Below are 22577 nucleotides of genomic sequence, written 5' to 3'. Positions count from 1 at the left end.
TGCAAAAATCACTTTTTTAATCAGTATTGATTTAACCTTGTTTTTTATAGTAAAAATTTCCACACATAATTAAAACAAGAACAATTTACTTGAGAAGCAAAATTGCATGAGATATTAAGACTTTTTCACATTGGAATGTTTTTTCTTATTTTAAGCCTAAATTTCATTTTGTAAGCTTTAAAATTAAAACAAGAAAAAAAATTGCCAATGGGGTAAAATATATATATCTTTAGTAAATGTATCTTATTTTAATGATTAGATATTTTTACTAGAAAATAAGAAAAATACTGATGAATGATTTTTATAGTGTTATGTAATTTCAAAGTTTCCTGTAATGTTGCTGAGGCACTTCAGTTGGCCTGCACTGCCAGTGCTCATTGATTGGATGGTAAAGTGCCTCTAGTCAGTTCGCTTTGAACCCTGCCAAAAGCACAAAATATCAGAATACACTGTAAAAATAATATACAGTTACTTTATTACTATAAAGGCAAAAGAGAAATAAGAAAATCCCATTTGTAACTCAGTCCTCTGTGTTCAGTCTTCCCCTCCTTTCATCCAGTCATCTTTCATACTGCAGTTGTGTGTTATTCATTGGGACTCTCCTCTATTTCTGGCAGGTTCTTTCTCTCCTTGCGCAGAGTGTCAGTGAGGGGGCGAGCGGAGCTGGGAGACTCCAGCTGTTTGGGTTCATTAGTGTGATAACTGCCTTTATACCTGTACAAGTAAATGTAGAGGCTGTACAGGATCAGGAACAACAACATCAGAGACACGGTCACTATTACTGTGGAGAAAAAGACAGAAACCGGTGGTTACATTTTTCAGAACGATCAGAAACAATGTTACGGCATCTTTGAATGAAAAAAAGAAAAGGAATTATTGGCAGTTTGTCAATCCACTTCATTTCATGTATGCTCCAGGCCAGTTTTTGTTTCATACACAGTTCACACATTCTGTCTCTATTCAGTGTGTGTACTTGCTGTGCCAGTAGCTTTTCTATATCTGCTATGTTAAGTGATTTGAAGACGAAGGCCTTCTCAAGACATATGGCAAACCTATCTAATCTGTGGGGTCAAAAACAGATACTGTCAAATTAGCACTTTTAAACATCCGCTCACTAAAGAACAAGTCATTTTTAGTCAATGAACTCATAACCCCAAACAACCTGGACTTTGTCTGCAGAGCATCCATGCATCCATTTTTGGGTTAAGAAGATCAATTAAATTAGACCTCATGTTGCACTAAGGTCAGACAGCACCCACCACAAAAACTATGTCTGATTTTGAGGCAATTGATGGCAAACCCCTAGAAGAAATAGTACAGCATCTTTAAACGTCAACCTGCTGTCTTGACACACTCGCCACATAATATATATATTTTTTAAATGTCTGGAAAAAGATCTGTTAGAAATAGTAAATGTGTCACTCCTTTCAGGCATGTTTCCTAAGTCCCTGAAAACTTAAGTTGTCAAGCCCCTTCTTAAAAAGAGCAATCAAGATCAAATCTTCCTTTCATAGGCAAAATCATTGAAAAGGTTGTTTTCAAACAGGTGAAACAAATTCTTAATCATCAATGGCTAATTAGACAATTTTCAGTCTGGTTTCCGACCGCATCATAGCACAGAGACGGTTCTCATAAATATCCTTAATGATATTCGGCTAAATACTGATTTAGGCAAAATATCAGAGCTGGTATTATTTTATCTCAGTGCTTCTTTTGACACTGTTGACCACAACATTCTCATAGACAGACTGGAAAACTTGGTAGGGAGGGGCTACTATGTGAACATAGTAACTACGAATCTGAGTGGACATCCATGACGTGTAGAGTCCCACAAGGCTAAAGTCTTGCACCACTCCTGTTTAACCTGTATATGCTCCAACTAGGCCAAATTATGAAAAATAACATCTTGGTTAGTGTTGTAACATCCGTTCCCTGATGGAAGGAACGAGACGTGTACGGAAACAGGCGACATGACTTGCATGGGAGCCAGCCGGCCAGCCGCGCCTTTTCTCACTCTATGTTTCTCGTCATAGAGTTAAAACGCATCTGGGGCTATCTTAACGCTATAGATGTGTCGGGGAAGGCGTCCTTTGCCGTTCCTATTCTTTCAGGGGGAAAAGGCCCTGCGGAGACCACGACCTGCCCAAACTGGTGGGAGGTAACGTGTGGTCAATACACACGGGGGTTGTCAAGCCACCATGGACATGGTGCGGTGGTAGATCCCGCCTGACAAGGGAGGAGTTGCTAAAGACACAGCGACTGGGGGGCAGCGAGGACTGCCCCAGGGAGACGCTCGTCCCGCCAACCGAGTTCTACCGGCTCGAACCTGTCAAAACACGGGACGAGACCGTCTCAACCCTGAGATTGCAGAACCTAGCAAAGGTGTTGGTTGTTGCCCAACCCGCCACTATGCAGATGTCTGCTAAAAAGTGCCGAGGATGCCACACTTCTCGTAGAGTGTGCTCGAACCCACAAGGGGGGCGTTCCCTTTCTGCCGTCCGCCAAAGAAGACAAAGAGCTGCTCGGAGCATCTAGAGCCCTGCGTGCGGTCCACATGGGTACGCAAAGCATGTACCGGACACAGCAACGAAGAGGCTGGGTCTAACTCCTCCCAGTGCAGCTTCGGTTGCAGGTTCACAACCTAAACCCTGAAGGGGGGTCGTAGGAACCTTGGGCACGTAGCCCGGTCGTGGTCTTAGGATGAGGTGAGCATCTGCTGGACCGAACTCCAGGCAAGTGTCGCTGACAGAGAAAGCTTGCAGGCCTCCAACCCTCTTGATGGAAGCGAGCGCGATCAGGAGGGCCTTCTTCAAGGAGAGGGCTTTGAGCTCGACTGAATCAAGCGGCTCGAAGGAGGGTCTCTGAAGGCCCACTGAGAGATACCAGGAGGAGAACAGGCTTGGCCGGGAAGGGTTGGGCCAGGAAATGCGTACTTGTGCAGCCCCCGGGGCCAGCTGTGTGCCAGCGCGTCTGTGCTGAGATGGGCCTCCGTTAGGGAGTGCCAGAGCAGGCAGAGTTGTATTGGGAGGCAAAGAGGTCCATCTGTGCCCTGCCGAAGCGGCCCCAAATCAGCTGGACCACCTGGGGGTGGAGCCTCCACTCTACAGCCGCAAACCAATCTTGATGCCAAACGAAGGTTAGAATTCGCCTCTGCATGAATATTCTGAACGGGAGTCTGTGTTAAGTCTGGTTGAGAACTCGCAAGTCCAAGATTGGACGCAACCCACCGCCTTTTTTGGGTACGATGAAGTAAGGGCTGTAAAAACCCTTCTTCATCTCGGCCGGAGGGGCAGGCTCTATCGTGTCCCTGAGTAGCAGAGTGGAAATCTCTGATCGTAAGGTGCTGCCGTTTTGCTGCGAATTGGCATGGAGCGAATACCGCTGCAACGAGGCGGGAGCCTGGCGAATTGAATCACGTAGCAAGTCGGATGGTCCTGGACAGCCATCGCGATGGGCTGGAAAGCGCAAGCCATGCTTCTAAGCTCTGTGCGAGGGGCACTAACGGGACAAACGTTTGGACGTACCGGGTGGGGACAACGTCGAGTGAGTAACAGAAGGGGAACCAAATTGCGTACCATAGTTATGTATTGGTGTTATTTTGGAGACATATCTTAGTTTCAGTAGTCACAAAGCAATAACTAAATCAGCCTCCCTTGTTGGGGAATATTGGGTTAAGGCATGTTAAGGAGACTTAATATGTGCACATATACTGTAAATCATTGTCTGTCTGCAATATTTGAGATTTGAGGCTTACATCTACAGTATAACATTATTCTATATAATATCCTTACACTGAGTTCCATACATCATTGTTGTAACTTTAGAAAACAGATTTTACATTGGACATCAAGTGCCAACCCAACATAATATCATATGTAACACGTAACACATATTTAAGGTTTTGCTCAAAGTGTTCAAGGATAGGGGCATGTCTGTCCAATTTTTCTAGCTTCAACCAACTGACAGATAAATTTGCACCAAAATGACAGTTTGATTGGGCACACGTCAACAACAAAAAGATATTGGAAGCATTGGAAACTGATAAACCATGGTATTTTGCTATCCTAACTACACACAATTACATGGTTAGTTACAGTTTATTATTTGCATTTATAATTATTATTCCATGTTGTCCCCAGACTTGCAACATTTTTGGATTACAACCCACTGGTTGAGAATCACTGCCTTACATTATCCATATATAGCATATTTATTATTCTACATATTATATTACATTTTATAATTTAGTATAGAAAGTTTCTGACATGGCTACAGCGCATATTTATTCAGAGGCTTATATTCTCATGGTATTATGAATGTTCGCTAATCCCGTGTTCAGCAAATTAAGAGGATTTCAGAAATAGGTTTTAGTATAATAAACACATAGAAGGTCAGCAACATTTGGTAGATTGTGAGAGAGAGAGTCAGGAGAGAATGTTTGTGTTAGTGTGATTTATATGAATAGAGAAAGAAAGGTTGAAATGGAATACAGAGGAAAAAAAGAGCAAGGTGGTTAAGCGCTGGTTAAGTGGGACACTCTGATAATTTGTAAATTGATACATCAATGGCATGCCATACAAGTTTAAGATTAACCTGATGCTGATTTGTAGTCATGGAATATACACATAATGATAGATGATTAAGCTTAAGTGTCCAATATACCATAAAACATCTACATACATTTAACGGACATTATTTATTTCTTGTGTTTTTGGAATACAACAACAAAAATCCTCTAATTATATGACTGCCAGATCACTGTCTATTTTTCTCTCATGTAGTGAATTCAGGTCATGGTCACTGAGCCCAGAATCTATAGCACTGAAGAATATAAAATTAGTGTGACTTACATGTCATCCAAGGTGGGGTCACATCATCATGAATGTAATAGAAGACTAAAAAGAAAAAGAAAAACATATCATTAGATGTGTAAAAACAATCTTATCACAGCATAAATCGTAATCACCAGAACTTAAGAGTAAAACATTTGCATTTGTTTAAAACAAATGTTCTTACAGTACATACTTGCATGACCCAGTTTACCTGAATTCACCAGTTATAACAAGGCAATCTTTATGTGAATGGAGGGAAATGTAGTCTTACACAGCCCAGTGAACCAGGGGTCATCCTCCCAAGGGACATATCCTAAAACGGGGGGAAATGCTCCACAATTAGACTCCACCACATAACCTTGAGTAGTCACGGGTGGGTTGGTCACATTGGGACGGAAGTAAACTTTCAGCGGGGCGAAAATGTTGTAGCGGACCCCTGATATACAGCCCATAAATCCTGGACTGTTGTGCCTCTGAATTTCGTAATCTACACCTCCCACCTCTATGAAGAAGACAACAAAAACCATATCAATTACATGCAAGTACTTAACTTTTCATCAACAAATTTGTTAATTATGTACTCTAGATTTTTGTCCATTCAAAATCTTAACAGGTTAAGATGAATATAATTTTCTTACCCATGACTCTGCCCAGGAATATAGACTTTGGTGAGTCAAATCTTGGAATCTCTCCTGGTATTAACTTCTCAACCCATGGATCCATGTAATCCACCTAGAAACACATGTGCAAACACACACAAACAACATTGATCAATATATGGTTTTCAGTGACGTTTCATAAAATTGTTCCATTTTCATTCCCTGTTGATCTGATTGGAGAGCCTACCTGTGTCCATATGGTGTAGTTGTGTCTTGTGATGTTGACAAAATGAGGGAAGCCATCCGCCATGTTTCTATCAGTCAACTTAAATTTATAGCTGATTATACCAAGCCGATACCTCAGTGATAAAGTACCTGCAAAAGAAGTTAAGAGCATCTTAAAGCTGAAGTATGTAATTTCTGTTTTACTAGCGCCACCAAATGGAATTGCAAAATTAAACTTTGTTTGACCCTGTATTCGGAAAGCTGTAAAAAACAAAGAGATAGTCCCACCCCAACTCACGCCATTGAGAGAGTCAATGTCATTGTGTTTGTATAGATGCGTAGCTCACAACAAGAAGATTTTTCATAGCACCACAAAGACACAGTTTTTACAGTTTGTCTCTGCATATTAAATTTGGATAGGAGTAAGTATTTTAACACAGAAAAAGTTACTTTAGCTTTAAATTTGAAGTCTGTAATTTCTGCATCACTAGCAGCACTAAATGGAATTGCACAAATATTGTGTTCTTAAAAATATGTTACTCATTCACTCCCCCAGATTGTCTGGGCATGTTAAGATGGGATAGGCAAATGTATTTAAACATTGAAAATATTACACACTTCATTATGCCATGGTGTTTGTGAGTGTGTGTACCATCTTTTTTGAGCAGGACAGCGACGTAATCATTGCCAAAGGAGCTGATATACAACAGCACAGCTGGGGCCTGTAGTGTGCTGAAGCTAAATTCTATGTCATCAGTCGTTGTGTTGTAGCCAAGGGAGAAGTTGTGCCAGTGAGGCTCTATCCAGAAGTTTGCCCACCACGCATCAAAGGAAATCGGCTCTTTACGGATGTCATAGCGAAGCCATGCTCCAACATCAAAGAATGCCCCGATATCTAAAACAATGTAATCAAAGCAGATACCATACACCTGTGTCATGTCATGAACACCCCTCCCCCACGCTGGATAATGTCTTTTTCTACACAATTGACATAGCTAGGAAAAAATCTAAATCCTTATTTCAGTCAGTATAAATGAACAGCCTTAAAATTGTCTGTCTATCCAACCTGGGATAACTGTAATTTTCATAATGATTTTATTAAATTTCAAGAAGTTATTATTCTGAGCTAAATGGGTTTTGATTTGTAGGCCATATGAAATTGCTTGACGAGCACAGTTTTATTTCCTGTGTTGGCATATTCCTTTCGGAACAGGACGTTTGGGCAGAACATATCAAATGTCTCATCCCTTTTTTAAATAGCCAATAGACCTTAGTTAAGTCACAACCATGAACCATGATTTGCTACTTCTTAGTTCATTGCAGATGGTGTTAGGTGCAGGGAACATTCTCAATCTTGAGAGCATTTAATTGGACAAAAATCTGTGTAGCGATGATGAGTCATCAATATTTTTCATCCATATTCCAGGAAGAGAAAGACTGTAGATTTTTAAAAGCACTAAATATTCATTTTGTCAACTTTAAAGAGTACCCCAGCATGTAAATGACCTCAAAGCATATCCAATATTTATTTAATGGGGTCTTTACATTTTTTAATCTGGATTCCATCATATAAATGAAAATGACTAATGATGACCCAAATTGTGACCGATGATGAATCCTGTTAGTGGGTATATTAAGGTTTATTATAAAATATATATCAGCTCTAAGACAAGGTTCTGAAATATTCTGATACTATTCATCCAGAAAAGCAGTTTAATTCACAGAGCAGACAAATCCCTCTCTGTAGCCTAAATCAGCACTGGATTTAGAGGCTTGAAACATAATGTGAAAACAACAGCCAGAGTCTGCCAGTCTATAAAAACCAGTAGCGACACTCTTTACCAGCTTGTATTTCCCACTGAATTCAAGAGTGTTTCATTAATCTTTTATTTAAATATTTTAAACCTCCTAATCATGGTTTGATAATATTATTATGCATGTTATATAATTTACTTTCCCCAGCTGGAATTGAGAAAGATATCATTTTAAATGTAATGATATTTATTAGAAAAAATCTGCAGTGTGGATTTCGATTTCATCATGTCAATTTATGTCAATGTGTGTTAACTCACCTAAGTGACAGTAATAGCCATCGAAGGCTGTGTTATTGCAGTCACAGACATATGAAGTGTACCCATCAATGCACTGGCCTCCGTTTCGACACGGAATGGAGGCGTTCAAACACGCTCCAGTGCAGTTCCTCCGTATTCCAGCTTTTTCGTCAACCGTCCCCTCCAAATCCACAGGCACCCCATTCATCCGCAGCCCCCGCAAACAACCCAGAAAAGGCCTTAAAGTATGATTGGCCGCACCTGAATAGAGATGCATTTTATGTTTTCATATCAAATGCTTTATGGAAAACTTGATTGTTTTTTTATTTTTCGTTTTTTTTTTAAACTGGCTTATTGAAACTGTCCTCTAAATTCCAGCTCTTTGATTCTTACCTACAAGCAGGGGTTGTGTGAACTTCATGGTGATGTAAGTCTGGCCTGGGAACTTGTGAATGGCAGGAGGGAAAAAATCAACTTTGAGACGTGCCAATTTCACATTGATTTCAGCCTCCACATAGTGCCATTCATTATCATTGAGAGGTTTAGGAGAGCGGTGGGTCACATTCCTAATGCCGTCACCCACCATGAAGATAAATAGCACCTCAGTTGTAGCTATAAGAGGGAAAATTTAAGAGGAATTAGTGAAGAAGACAGAATTAAGTGCCAAAGTCACTATAAAAGACATATATTTTGGGGATTTACAATTTAATTTACGATACCACTGCCATTGGACACTCACAGTTGAGTTCTATTCGGATAAAATTCCGAAGGTGGTCATCTGAGTTTTCAAGAAACACTCCGTTAGTGCGGTAGGTCCTGAAGTGAAATGTGATGTCGGCACTGCTGCCGGGCTTGAAGGTGGGGAAGGTCAGATTGGTGGGCTTTGTGATGGATATAGTGTTCCAGATACTTCCTAAGAGAATTATTTGTCATGAGCAAGCCAAGTGTATAATTATAGGTGTTTAATACATGGCTCTCTGGAATACTTGATTCTGATTGGTCAGTCGCGCATTCTTTGCTCAAATATTTTGTTGTAATGATCACTAAACTGTATAATTGAATGTTTGCAATTTATTTCCTACATTGCTGTGCTGGCTTCATGTCTCTCATGTCACTCTGCAGTCTCTTTCTTTTCACATAATAAAGTGAGTACTCAAATCAATATTTCATATCTATTCATTTACAAATTTAGTAAGTAGATGTGTAATAAGCAAGTCAGATAGGATTTTGTTATTTTATAAGACAGACATTCCATTCAACAGCCATTACTCACTGTCTCCATGGCAATACAGTGCTCCGACACTGTATTGAGCCTCTGAACCGGTGCGGTTAGTGTCCCCAATGACAATCTTCCTGACTGGCAGGTGGTGTCGGAATGACAAGTAGCCCTTGTCCGAGTGCCTGGTAAACCGAGAGGTTTTCTAAATGAGTCTTTAGACTTCGATTATGTTCGAAACCTTCATAAGACACATAATTACAGGTTGGGTTTATCAGTACGTTTACTTTGTACTTGTATATATTGTATATAAATACTCCCCTACAAACTACAAAATGCAATAATGGCTTCAAAGAAAATGGCTTTAATGTTAATTGTGCAGTCAAACGTGGATAATAAAATAGATACACACTCTGTTTTCTCTGAACCTGAGCAGAATATGTCAAAATACATATCATAGTATAAGAGACATCGTTTTGCTTATAACCCAGTTTTAACAAAATGTGTTGTTACTGCATTTTGCCTTTGTTTAAATTTATGGGGTTCAATATGTTTAAAAGGTATTCTCAAAATGTGACAAAAAAAAATTGCTTTGATAAATAATCATTTGTACATTCATGCACTCTCTCAATCTCTCTTGCTATCTCACCATTGTCGGTAGTCAGCGTCACAGTTACACCAGTACTTTGAATCAGTGCACGTTTGATTGACAGCACATCCACATTTTCCACTCTCAGGGAAAGCTCCGCCCCAATATTCATGACTCTCATTATGTCGACCAATCCAGTAAGCATAAGGCCTTCCATCTGAAATAATAATACAGGAAATCAAAGTAAGATTCAATGAGGAAAAAACAATACTTCAACAGACATCTATAAACTCACAGCTGTGGTTGGTTTACATTATATTCACTTAATATAATACTGAAGTTCAGTTATACAGAGATAGTTTCTGACTTACAACTATGCAGTGCACATAGGACAGACATTACTTTTTGAATTAAGTGCAACTGACCATACAATCGTGCATTTAGGATAATTAATAGGTTTATCAACTTTTAAAAGGGAGGAGAAAATATTTCCCATATCTTTGTTGTTCATGTCTATCCAAACAAACAAGTATTATGACACAAATGCCTACATGTGTTTAATGTACTGAATTCCACCAATCATTGAGCACAATGCTCTTGTGCAGTCCAAACAGACACTTACGTGGAGTATTGAGGAGGCGAGACTTGTAGCATGAGAACTCAATCCACTGTTCGCAGTATAATGAGGTGTTTGCTAAAGCAGTGACTTCATCCCACGATGCATTTACGTATTGGACTTCCCCAATATATGGCCGATCCACAGTGGATCCGCACACCTTGGTGCTCTTCATACGGTTGTGCTCAATTACGGTCCATGATTTTTGCACTAAAAATGGGATAGGATTAATCTTTGTGCAAAACAGACCCTGATCATACCAAATCCTTTGAGCTTCACTGCTAATAATCCTTTTTTTTTTTTCAGTAATTTTGTCTTTTTTCCAGTAAAAATATCCAAATATCTTTAAAATAAAATAGGTTTACTTTAGAAGTAAAATTTCATACAATATTAAGACTTAATTTAATAAAATATTAAGATTTGTTTTCAGATAATATATCTTGAATAAATTCATACCGCTTTGGACTTAAGTATAAACCTAACAAAATTTATGGAGATTTACACTTAAATTTTAAAAATAAAAATAATTGTCAATGGGGTAGAAAAAATTTACTATTTCAAGATATATTCTCACAAAACAAGTATTATTACCTACAATATTTTGCAAGTACTGTAAATGTATTTTTAATAGAAAACTAGCCAAAAAACAAAAAACTGATTAGACCATGATAGATAACAATTTACAATATGGTTTCATTCATTAACATTAGTTAATGCATTTGGTATCGTGAACTAATAAAGAACAATATATTTTAACAGCATTTATTAATCTTAGTTAATGTTAATTTATAAAAATAATAATTGTTCATTCATAATGCATTAATTAATTATAATGCTACACTGTGTAAGATTTTTTTTGTTAGAAATGAACAAAATTTAATTAATGAGTAAGTACACCAACAATCTGTCTTCCAAACCATATTTTTGCCATGTATTGCCCGATTTACTATGGTAAGCCTATAATAATTATATTTTAGACTTAGACTTAGCATCCTTCATTCGTCCGCATGTTTAGGTGATGTCTGTAAATAAAGAAAAGAAGGTTCGGAGCTGCTACAGTGCATGTATATGTTCAGTGATAGGTGTGGTGGTAGTTTGAAGCTGAAAGCTTGTAGCCACAACAAATGAGCAACATGATTGACCATGGATCATTCAAAAAGGCAACCCTTTGGGGTATCACCAGTTTTCAAAATAAATAAACCTCCAACCGAGAAGAGTCTGCAAGCAAAAAGGGAAAGCAACAGAGCCCGTAATATAACACGAAACAACATCGGATTGGCTTTTCTGAGGTGGCGACAACTCAGAGATCTGAAAGGATTTCAAACCGACCCAGAGATGGAGTTTTCTTGCTTGACAGTTAAGACATTTTATTGGACCGATAGATAGCGAGAGAGCTCTCTTAGTATGGTAATTCATTAGATAGTGTTAGCGTTTCATTTTCGAGGAAGGAAGGACAATGGATTTTTTTTACTTTATGGTTTATGCTGGCAACAATGCAATCTCTAAACCAGTTACTTTGATCTGTTTGCCTGCTAGCTATGTTATAATAGTTTCCACCATTTGACTTTATCTGAAATGACTAGCAATCATTGTGTCTATATCATCATTGCCTAACTTTTGTAATGCTATTTATTTTAAAACAATTGTTTTCAATCAGTCAAAACAACAGCGGATGATGAGCTACTTACCTGTATTAGTAATTTTATTCAGATATCCGTCTTTTTCTTCCTTTCGTTATTTATTTATTTATTGAGGAGAGGGGTCATATTTTGTTGTCATTAGTGACGTTCACTCTGAAAAGATGAACACCTGTAACCATGGTTACACTGGTACTCATCAAACCATCAGATTCATCTGCGCAGAAGATCAGAGCCAAAGCCCGACTGACGTAATTACCAAAACAGTGTTCCTCGGCAAGTAACTTGCAGTTCTATGCTTCAACCGCTAGTGGGCCAAAAGTTACATAGTGTAGCTTTAACACATGCAACTTTTAATTAAAAAATGTATATGTTGAAATTAACTTTAACCAGCATTAAAAAATGCTGTAAAAGTATTGTTCATTTTTAGTTCATAATTGCAAATGTACAGTAATTAACTAATGTTAACAAAAAGAGCCTTATTGTAAAGTGTTACCAAATTATTTTGTGCCGTGTTTATTTGTATACATACACATATTGCAGTAGACAGTGAAAGGCTTCAGAGGACCGCTCAGATCTGGATCTATGGTGTAGTTGCCTGACCAGTTCTTTCCATTCAGTCTGTAAGCTTCACATGACTCTCTGTACACCGCTGAGACGGAGGAAGAGAATGACAGAGACTTAAGCATTCTCATTTTTCACCAACAAAACATCAATAAAAAGGAATCTCCTCAGTAAAGAATACTCACAGTTATGACAAACTTCCCCTTTGTAGCCTGTGTTGTTACACACACACAGAAAGTCGTTCCAGGACTGAATACACCTGCCTTCATGTTCACATGGGCTTGGAAAGCACCTGAAAAAAAGGGATGGTTGACATTTCAATAATGCCCTTCAAAATACTACGTTTGTCAAAATACGTCATATGCCTTGTTCTCCTTGGCCACACTTTTGTTGCATTTGATACAAAATAAATTAGGTTTTGCAAATGATGTTAATGTTAGTTCAATTCATTTGACAGACAAATTGTAAAATCAAACCCAGCACACTAACTGGATTTCTCATTGTCTCATAACGGTATCTTTCGTCATATCATTTACATCAGTGTTTTTAATTAGCATGGATATTTGCCCTCTGTGGAGTCTTGTTTCTCCTTTTTGAAACTCCCTGACATTTGTGAGATCTGATTATGATGCTGTTTCATTACAGTTTTCTCTTTTTGACAACAATTCTCATTATCATTAATGTTTTGTCTGGCCTCATATGACTACTGCCTGTTACTGACAATGATATTAGGTTAAGAGATAAACACTTCATTACACACACACACACACACACACACACACATGTTGTGTTTCCATGTTTTATGGGGACTTTCCATAGACATAATGGTTTTTATACTGTACAAACTTTATATTCTATCCCCTAAACCTAACCCTACCCCTAAACCTAACCCTCACAGAAAACTTTCTGCATTTTTACATTTTCAAAAAACATAATTTAGTATGATTTATAAGCTGTTTTCCTCATGGGGACCGACAAAATGTCCCCACAAGGTCAAAAATTTCGGGTTTTACTATCCTTATGGGGACATTTGGTCCCCACAAAGTGATAAATACACGCTCACACACACACACACACACATGCACTCACACACACATGCACTCACACACACACACACACACACACACACAAACGAACACAAATAAAGTTTGTACACCTATCAGTGATCCCGCATGTGCCCAGCAGCACTTCGGCGTATCTGCCCCATTTCCTCTGCAGCATGATATCTATATCCACTGGCTCATCATCTATAAAGATCTGCTGCATGCAGCCGTGAAAGCGCGACAGCTTGGTAACGCAGCGAACCGTGTTATTGGTTTTAGGACAACCTGCAGAAGAGCCAGCACCATAAATATAGTCATGATCTCATTATCTTTGCAGCTATACAGTACATTCAATTAATTTTCATTAAGTATAGATTAAGGCAGTATTTTGACTGTATAAAGTATATGTTATTAGATGTGCTTTTTATCTATGTATCTATTTAACCTTTTTATAATTAATCTGATTATATTATGCAAATTTGAATTGGTGGTATTTAGATGGTAACACCATTGTATTTTAACATAGAGCTCAGATGATGACCGTATTCAATGTACCATGCTATTTACAGCTCCAAGGTAATTCAAAGAATCGTATTACCTTATGTCAAAAAAACTAAACATAACCGTACCATAGTTCCATGTCCTAAACAAATGGTAATACCAAGGTACATTTTTGTTAGTGTAGTGCTATGGTATTAAATATAACATTCCTTATATTCTACATTCTGTCACTCACCTCCAAAGAAGTAGCGGTCTCCTGTGCGAACTGTGAAGGGGTTGGTGATCTTCAACGGTGAACTCTCGTCCTCGTCAATAGTGATGGTCAGCAAGTTGTCTTTGGCAGTCAGGTCCACCGTGTGCCAGAAGCCATCATTTAGACGGTATCCTGGGAAAAGACAAGAAAGGACAATCTTCAGATAATTCTTTATCTTTTTGGCCCAGTTTTGGTCCAATCGTAGCCAGGTCAATGACCCCCCCCACACACACACACATTTTACTTGTGTGCACCTCATTCGGATGGCAAAACGACCAAGGGGGACCCTACTGGTAGAGAATCTATAGCCCACCCTAAATACCAAAATAACCAACCAAAGTTCTCATCCAAATACCGGCCCTTGGTCCAACTAACTTCATTGCAGATTCATGCATCCTCTACCCTTATAGTTACTATAAGATTCTATTCAATAACATCACATACAGACAGGCTTATTGAAATAATAGTGTAAAGCAGTCAATGGAAAGGAGGAGGCGAGAACCGCCTTGACAATATAAATAATAGTTTAATTATAAACTTAAAAGACAACAAACACACACATGACGGACATGTCTGTAAACTATCTCTCTCTCCCGCACAATCCTCCGCAGTCTGCCTTTATCCCTCTCGGAGGCTTGATTAGCCTGATAAGGGACCGGGTGTGTATAATCACGACCCGGCCCCACCCTCTGCCCTGCCACAAATAGTATTACTAATATTATAAACACAGTGACTGTAAGACATACCTGCAGCAAAGCGTAATCTCTTGTTCCCAGGTTGCACGAGAGTGACGTTAACCTGTCCTTCACTCAGTCCCAGCTCCAGTGAGCCCAAATCATCTGCAAACCTGGTGAACATCAGAAGCCCTGTGTAGTCCCAGGAGCGGAACTTAAACTTCACTGCCAGACGGTTCTTCCGGAAGAATCCAGGTAGCTGCAGGTAGTTGTTGGGCCCTGCAAAGGTCATGGGCTTCCAGAGGAGGTCACGGCACGTATAATGCATCTTTTTCTGAAGAATGGAAAAGCAAAATATTTTTTAAACTTTTGAATTTGCCTATACAGCAGGCCCCTTAAAAGTGACATCTTATGTGATTATAACACTATAACTTGTGCCTGACTGATGTGGCTTTTTCAATGGCTGGTTCATATTTAGAGAGCAAGGTGGCTAATGGCATAATGATACCATGCCATATACAGTATAACACAATTTAATGATAGCAAATGAGACATGCACAAAATTGTGGAAATTAAATAAATACTTACTTTATTCAATATTTATCAGACAATTCACTTAAATATTTTGTAACTATTTTAAAGAGAAAAATGTGGGTTATCCATCGACATGGCTGTTGGTAGATTTGGAAATTGACAACACAAGTTGGACACTTTCTTTTAATCGGCCAGGCAGGAATGTTGTCAATTGATCATCTCAAATTGTCCAAATATTATCAATCTTGCCAATATATTTATCACAATTATTTACCTAATGTTGATTGGTAGTATTTTAGGACAATTCACGTGCCTTTTTAGGAGCAAGTCGAATTTCAGGCTCCTGGTATTTTGTCTTGTAGATGACATTGATTCCATTGATAAAGATGTTCTCCATGCAGCCACGAAAGTTTACCTTACCGGGGAGGTGGGGTACATCTTTCTCAATCACCCCGCCAACATAAATCTAAAGAGGAATTGGACATTGTCAGGATATAAGTAAACATATAACAACTGCCATAAATAAGGTAATTCAAAACGTTTCTTGCTTTTGTATCTGACAATCTTAGGGGATCCTAACTTCGCTGACTCTTTTTTTGTCAAGACTTTGTCTTTATGTCTGTTATTTCCTTGTAAATTTCCATCTTCATTTGTTTAATACAACTCAGAGTCATATTACATTTATAATGTGTAGGAAAGTAAGTTAAAATTGTTTATGTGTTGGATCCACCACCATCAGGTTCTCTCACCTGTTTGTCCAGGTCGAGGTATTGAAACTCTCCATTAAGGATGGTGGTCTCAGTTTGGCTGTCCAGAGTGAAGTTAACCTCTCGGCCGTAGCGCCTGATGGTGACATAGTGCCAGTGCTGGGTGTCCAACAGGTTGCCCAGCCTCATAGTGGTCATGCCATTTGTGCTATGAACTGTGCTGCTCCCTTAAGTAGATCAGAAAGACAGTCATGATATACGTTATCACAAGATTGCCTTTTTTAGTCTAGCACCTAGTGATTTCAGACCTTGATCAATATGCATGACCCCTATTAAATATTCCTCCATTTATATAGTTGGCCATACTTGATTCCAAATCCCTCAAATTTTAAATTTCCTGAACAATGTCTCCTAAGATTTTGTAATCTATTTACCTCTGTGAAAGACTGTGTAGTCTTATCATTATTAGTTATCATTACCCAGGCTGATGTGTACGTATAGCTGTCCATTCTTCAGCTCTAGCGTGATGGAATCTCCCTGCAGGCCCTCACTGTGCAGAAGGACGCCATCCTTCTCCAAGGTTTTAAAGTTCAAAGCGTAGTGGTCTTGAAGTGTCCTCATCCGGCCCCGTGGGAATGAGTATGCCACCATATCATCCCCCTCAAACTGCATCACATATGAGTCTGTTAGGGTCAAATGTCAAGAAGATTGTTAAAGATTGGATTAGGAGATTTTATTTGTCCTAAAGATTTTAACATGAAATAAGCAAGCAAACGGCTTTCTTTCTAGCCATCCCAAACAGATTAAAAAGGTTTTGTGCTGACTGGCATGTAAAACAGCTGTGGTAAGCTGCTTTATGAACTGTGTGATTGTGATCAATACGTCGATTCAATTTAATTGAACCAAATGCATTTGAATTCAGCAAGGGAGGTCATGATCAATGTCTCGACAAGTTATCCTTGTTAATACTGTTTCTACCATGCATGAAACAGCATACAGTGCTTATTTACATGGATATTGAATTAACACGTGAATATTTTCAATATATAGATATCTACTGTATATCTAAAAATTTACCATAAGCCTTTTTGTGGCTTTTGTGGCTCTAGATAGTATAAATAACTCTGTTATATATCAAATTCACTGTTGCTGTTCAGTCATTATGACATCAATTTGCAGGCCAACCTGGAAAGCTAAGTCATCATGAGTTTTCTCAGGACTTTTCAATGTGTTTTTAGAATAGAGTTTTTTGATTTTATGAGTAACTGTGAATTTTGAAGCTGCTTTTTTAATTGTATTTCTTGTTGTTGAGTTTACTTTCTTGTCATCCAGGAAAATTGCTATAGTCCTTATGTAGCCACTTGTTAACAATTATAATTTTTTTTAAAACACGGTGGTTTCAGAATTCACATTTGAGGTAGGAGTGTTTAATTTATTGTAGTACAAAATGTGAAAGTCTTTCAAAGTACAGTTAACCATAAGAGAAGTATTAGCGAAAATCGCTATTCTATGAAGCAGAGAAAATACATTTAATGGAACACACGTTTATTGGTAACCATGCTAATTCTCTTCTGGATTTTAGGGCTACAAATCGAACAGCTTTGTAAGTCGCTGTTTTACTCGCTGCACCGTAAAACAAATCACCAGAATGTGTGCTATGTAAAAACAGATTTTGATTAATGCTCTAGTTGGCATCCCAAAGGTCCGGTTAACATTACAAAGCACTGAAGAGATTTTCATATTAGTTTTTGGCTGCTGATAATATATAAACAGCTGCCAGTAGTGACCCAGTCCAGACTTGCAGCCCCTGTCCAAGTCCATACATGTGCTAAGGTTTCTCAGCTGTTTACCATAAGCACAGCCATAGACCTCTAGCCGAAGGCCGATCTTGCCTCCGTTGTCAGTGTTCCATCCCATGGGGTAGATGCGCAGATGTTTGGCAGTGAACGCATAATGAAAGACGTTCCTCTTCACCTGGTAGTAATTCCAGTTGCCAGGCAATGTCTGAGAGACAAAAAATCTGATATTCAAGTCCCTATGAATCTGACACACAACTTAAAATAAACTGATAAAAGTTATAAACTTTCCTCAGCTAGCAAATTCTACACCATAAGCTTACTTATAAATCCTAAATAGTTTTGACACAAAATGCTGATAAATATACGCCTATGACTGCACAATTTAATACTAAGTATAAAATAAGTATAAATAATTAAGTATATATGTTTCTACATTTCTTGGCATCTGCAAACAGCCTACAGTTGGGCTAATGTACTATTTTCCTTCAGGGAACATTTTGGGGAAAAGTTTATTCTGATTATTACTGTAAATAAATTATGAAGAAACACCACTTTCTGCCACTCTAGTCTGTGTGCTACAGACATTTTTCTCTGCTTTGTGACGAGCCAAGAACATTCCTTGGCTGTGGTAAAATCACTGTGGCACAGGGCCTCTCGTGGCTTATTGCTTTATTCTCTTGACCTGTCCAGAATGACTGCTTTCAACCAAACATTGAGACTTGATCAGCACAAGTACCAAATATCAGTTGTTGGGCTCTTCAACCACAACTACATACTGTATACAGACAGTGTTTACCATGTTGCCTCCTTTCATGACATATGGAGTCCACGCATCGAATCGGTCACCATACAGCAGCATGTATTTGGTGATCCAATCATAGGAGTTAAAGGTGCCCTGAGTAGCAATAGCCATGATATGATACTTCCTCCCCAAGTCAATCTGCATCCATGGCTGCCTGTCTTGAGGGGACGGAGACCACCCACTGCTCCCTACATCATCATACACAAACACATCATAAATAAAACACATGTTTGTCCAAATCTATGCCATTTTGACTCTAAGATGTTTGTGACAAGACATTCTTCTGGCAAAATCACTTACCATACAGTTTGGCAAAGTGTGCAGAGTAAAGAAAGTTATATCTAGATGATGCATGGAAAGAGGATGCATAGAGTGGAGAGATGAGTGGATCTAAGCATGGCCCTAAACAGAGAGAAAGAAACAGAAAGAGATTGAATTATATTCAGCAGCATTGTTTTCCAGTAGCATTCCATAAAGCAGAAAAAAATACATACACAAATTACCTTAAACACATGTACTGTATAATAGCTTTAGCTGAAATTGCAACTCAAATTATAAATAAGAGAGAGAGAGGGGTGCACTTTTGTTGTTATAGCTGAAGGTTTTGGGTGTGAGAGAAACGAGGATTCAAGCGCAGATTTAACTAAAAAAGGCTTTTTTAGTTAACTCTGCAACTCTGGAGAAGAGTCAGGCAGGATGGCGGTGACTGCTGGGCAGAGGTCAGGCAGGCTTTGGACAGCAACTGCAAATGGAAGGTCAGGCTTGGCGGCAGTAGCCTCTAGCGAATGACCAGGTCATTCCAGGGTGACAATCTGCAGATGGGCTGGGCTGGAGAGAATGCCTTCATAGGTAGTGTGGCTCAGTATCACACAAAAGGAACAAACAGGATCAGACTGACAGGAAGAAAACCTGTACAGGGATAACATCCACAGTGACAGACATGGGACAGAAAACACAGGGAGGTTAAATAGGGAAGGAAATTATGAGGGTAATGAGGGAAGTCAGGTGAGGCAAATAAACTGATAACAAGGTCATAAGGGGGGTGGGGTATCACTCACGACTGAACTAACATGAGTCCACATGAAAATGAGAAAACACAAAGCCAATTGCACTCAACAAATACACAAGACACAAGATCACATATTAATGAAAAACAAAAAAAGCCATTTGTTCACACAACATGACACATAAACTGTATCAGAATTCAGCCACAAAGTGATAAACAAAATCAACGGAATTGGCTGAACCCTGACACTACCCGTCCTCAAAGGGACGGACCAGGGCAGGGCTGGAGGCACGGGAAGTACAAACCGATTGATGGATGCAGGGAAAGGGTTAAGAAAGGGGGTGGGTTCCAGTAACCTGGGAGGAGGGTGGTGGAAGGGGGTGGGTTCAGCAGCTAGGAAGGAGGTTTGAGGAGGGGGGAAGGGTCCGACGGATAGGGGAGACGACCACTGGACAGAGGTCAGGCATGTAGGTGGCCTCTGGAGAAGAGTCAGGCAGGATGGTGGTGACCGCTGGGCAGAGGTCAGGCAGGCTTGGGACAGCAACTGCAAATGGAAGGTCAGGCTTGGTGGCAGTAGACTCTAGCGAATGATCAGACAGTGTGGCGGAGGCTTCTGAACAGAGGTCAGACAGGCTCGAGACAGCAACCACAGGCGATGGGTTAGAAGGGTCCAATTTGGCAGCAGCTACTGGGGACTGGACAGGCCCATCGATGGCCACAGAAGACTGGTAAGGCTCGTCCAGGGACAAGGGGGACTGGAAAGGATAGGTCATTGGCCAAAGGGATCTGGAAAGGCTCGTTGATGGCTACAGAGAACAGGACATGCTTGTTGATGGCCACGGGGTACATGACAGGCTCATCGACAACCACGTTTTATTTAAAAAAATAACGTTTTTGAAATTGATGACTTGGACCAAATAATTAAGAAAAGCAGCCACTAAGTGCCCAGCATATAGATGAGAACTTCTTCAATACTGTTTAAAAAGCATCCCAGGGTGATACCTCAAGAAGTTGGTTGAGAAAATGTCAAGAGTACATGTCTCCAAAATCTAGTCAAAGTGTGGCGCCTTTGAAGATGCTAAAATATAACAGATTTTTTTTTGTTTCGTTTTTTTCTTTGTCACAACATAATTCCCATATTACCATTTCTATTATTCCATAGTTGTGATGACTTTAAAATTATTCTAAAATAAAGAATGAGTAAGTGACCCTAAACTTTTGAACGGTAGTGTATGTGTGCATGTGTGTGCATACATAGCTATAGTTTGGGGATAAAATTAGCCCTAGAAGTGAGCTCAACTTTTGGGAAAATTTGGGATCTCATCAATTAAAAATATATAAATAAGCAATAGTGTTTTTTTTTTCTTCTCAAAAAGTTATTTTAAAGCTTGGGTTTGGGTGTGGGTTAGGGTAAGTCTATTATAATTACAATTAGCTTTATATAAAAACAGTAGAAGTCTATGGCATATCACCATTTAGCTAAGTAAACATGTGTGTAAATTTCTATATAAGAAAAAATCATTTGCACTTCACATATGATTACATACCAAAGAGAATGAAGAACAATGTTTACCTTTATTACAGTTGTATAGGTATACACAAATGTTTTTGCATCTGAGTGGACGGGTAGAACAGAATATAAATCAGGCCATTTTAGCAAATATTACCGTGGCATTTCATTAGTCCACTGTTACACAAATCCCTGCTTCATTTAGACCTGGCAACATTTCAGCTTAATCTAAACAGCAGCGTCAGATAAACCCACCTCAATTTCACCCTTTCAACAGAGCTCTAATGAACCCATCTGCCCAAATGGTATCAGCAATCATAATTCATCCACCGCACCTCACTAACTACAGCAAACACATAAACCAAGAACTGACAGAGAACAGGAAGTGAAAAGAGATCTACATTATGTAGAGCTATCAAGATGAAATACCAACCAGGAGTACCAGGAGACAGTATGTGGCTAGAGGCAAACAGTCTCCCCAATAAGTAGATAGAATGAGAGAAATTAACCATATACAACAACAATCATGTACCCTCACCCATAGCATTCCTTTTGTCCCATTGACATTTATTCATGTAGATGCTTTTATCTAAAGCAACTTACAAGGTAAAAGCAGTACAAAACAAACTGCAACACAAAGTCCCATAGCTGATATAAACAAGTAATTCAAAAGTTTCAAGCTGTGTTTATATTTTATTGGGTAACCTTGAGTATGGAGTATATAGAGTGCTTATTTAGATATTAACAGAACAGCTATGTCTTCAGAAGTTTTCTAAAGATTGTGAGGGATTAGACCGATCATAAATAGTTTGAATGGTCATTTCATCTTTGAAGGACAGTGTGTTTGGTTTGGTAAAATTATTCATTACATAATTTACAACTAAAAATACAACTTTCTTTTTGTGCCACTGGACATTTTACCCAGAATATGGTCAACAACACTTCAGGTTTTGGCCACTGGGAGCAGTGGTTCGAATTTTGGTAAGCACAGATCAATTTCAGCAGCAGAAATTCAGAGTGAGATCAATCTGAATCTCAAAGGTTCTAGATAATGACATTGTGCCCTACAACAATCAATCAGTTAAATCACACACTCTTACAAGAAGGTTTTAGTTTTTGTGCACTTTGCATTTCTTACCTGACTGTACTCTGGGAAAAACTTGCTGAAAAAAGTCCTCAGAAGCTTGCTAAATCTGACAAAACTTACTTTTGGTGTATACTTGAAGGAAAACATGTCTTTTATATTCTAAAAATGTGTTATCTTTCCTTTTTCTTTTAATGGTGGGGTGTGGGTGGGTGTAATTGTAGTTTATAGTAATGATAAATAGCTAAATATTCAAAACAATAGAACAATAGCAGTCTATGTTATGATCCCAGTTAAGTAAATGTGTTTCTCAAGGTGGTTTTATCATGTCTTGT

The 22577-nt window shown here is 38.8% G+C and overlaps 1 protein-coding gene across 1 annotated transcript in view; it reads right to left on the bottom strand.

The window, feature by feature from the left end:
• Positions 1–232: 232 nt before the first annotated feature.
• Positions 233–22577, bottom strand: part of LOC127647409 (contactin-associated protein 1-like) — a 31243-nt gene continuing 8898 nt past the window's right edge. Inside the window, exons 2-24 of the mRNA XM_052131623.1 lie at positions 18943–19044; positions 18637–18830; positions 17892–18045; positions 16521–16724; positions 16084–16268; positions 15648–15800; positions 14873–15134; positions 14109–14258; positions 13486–13657; positions 12515–12621; positions 12298–12417; positions 10135–10338; positions 9573–9729; positions 8981–9108; positions 8447–8620; positions 8101–8319; positions 7729–7968; positions 6309–6551; positions 5679–5806; positions 5471–5564; positions 5104–5334; positions 4851–4895; positions 233–781 (exon numbers count right to left, since the gene is read on the bottom strand). Coding sequence (XP_051987583.1) covers positions 585–781; positions 4851–4895; positions 5104–5334; positions 5471–5564; positions 5679–5806; positions 6309–6551; positions 7729–7968; positions 8101–8319; positions 8447–8620; positions 8981–9108; positions 9573–9729; positions 10135–10338; positions 12298–12417; positions 12515–12621; positions 13486–13657; positions 14109–14258; positions 14873–15134; positions 15648–15800; positions 16084–16268; positions 16521–16724; positions 17892–18045; positions 18637–18830; positions 18943–19044 — 3863 coding nt within the window. The 3' untranslated portion in view covers positions 233–584. The remainder of the gene's footprint in view (positions 782–4850; positions 4896–5103; positions 5335–5470; positions 5565–5678; positions 5807–6308; positions 6552–7728; positions 7969–8100; positions 8320–8446; positions 8621–8980; positions 9109–9572; positions 9730–10134; positions 10339–12297; positions 12418–12514; positions 12622–13485; positions 13658–14108; positions 14259–14872; positions 15135–15647; positions 15801–16083; positions 16269–16520; positions 16725–17891; positions 18046–18636; positions 18831–18942; positions 19045–22577) is intronic.

Source organism: Xyrauchen texanus, chromosome 8, assembly GCF_025860055.1.
Source record: "Xyrauchen texanus isolate HMW12.3.18 chromosome 8, RBS_HiC_50CHRs, whole genome shotgun sequence".
Lineage (NCBI taxonomy): Eukaryota > Metazoa > Chordata > Actinopteri > Cypriniformes > Catostomidae > Xyrauchen > Xyrauchen texanus.
This window is presented reverse-complemented; position numbering and strand designations above follow the sequence as displayed.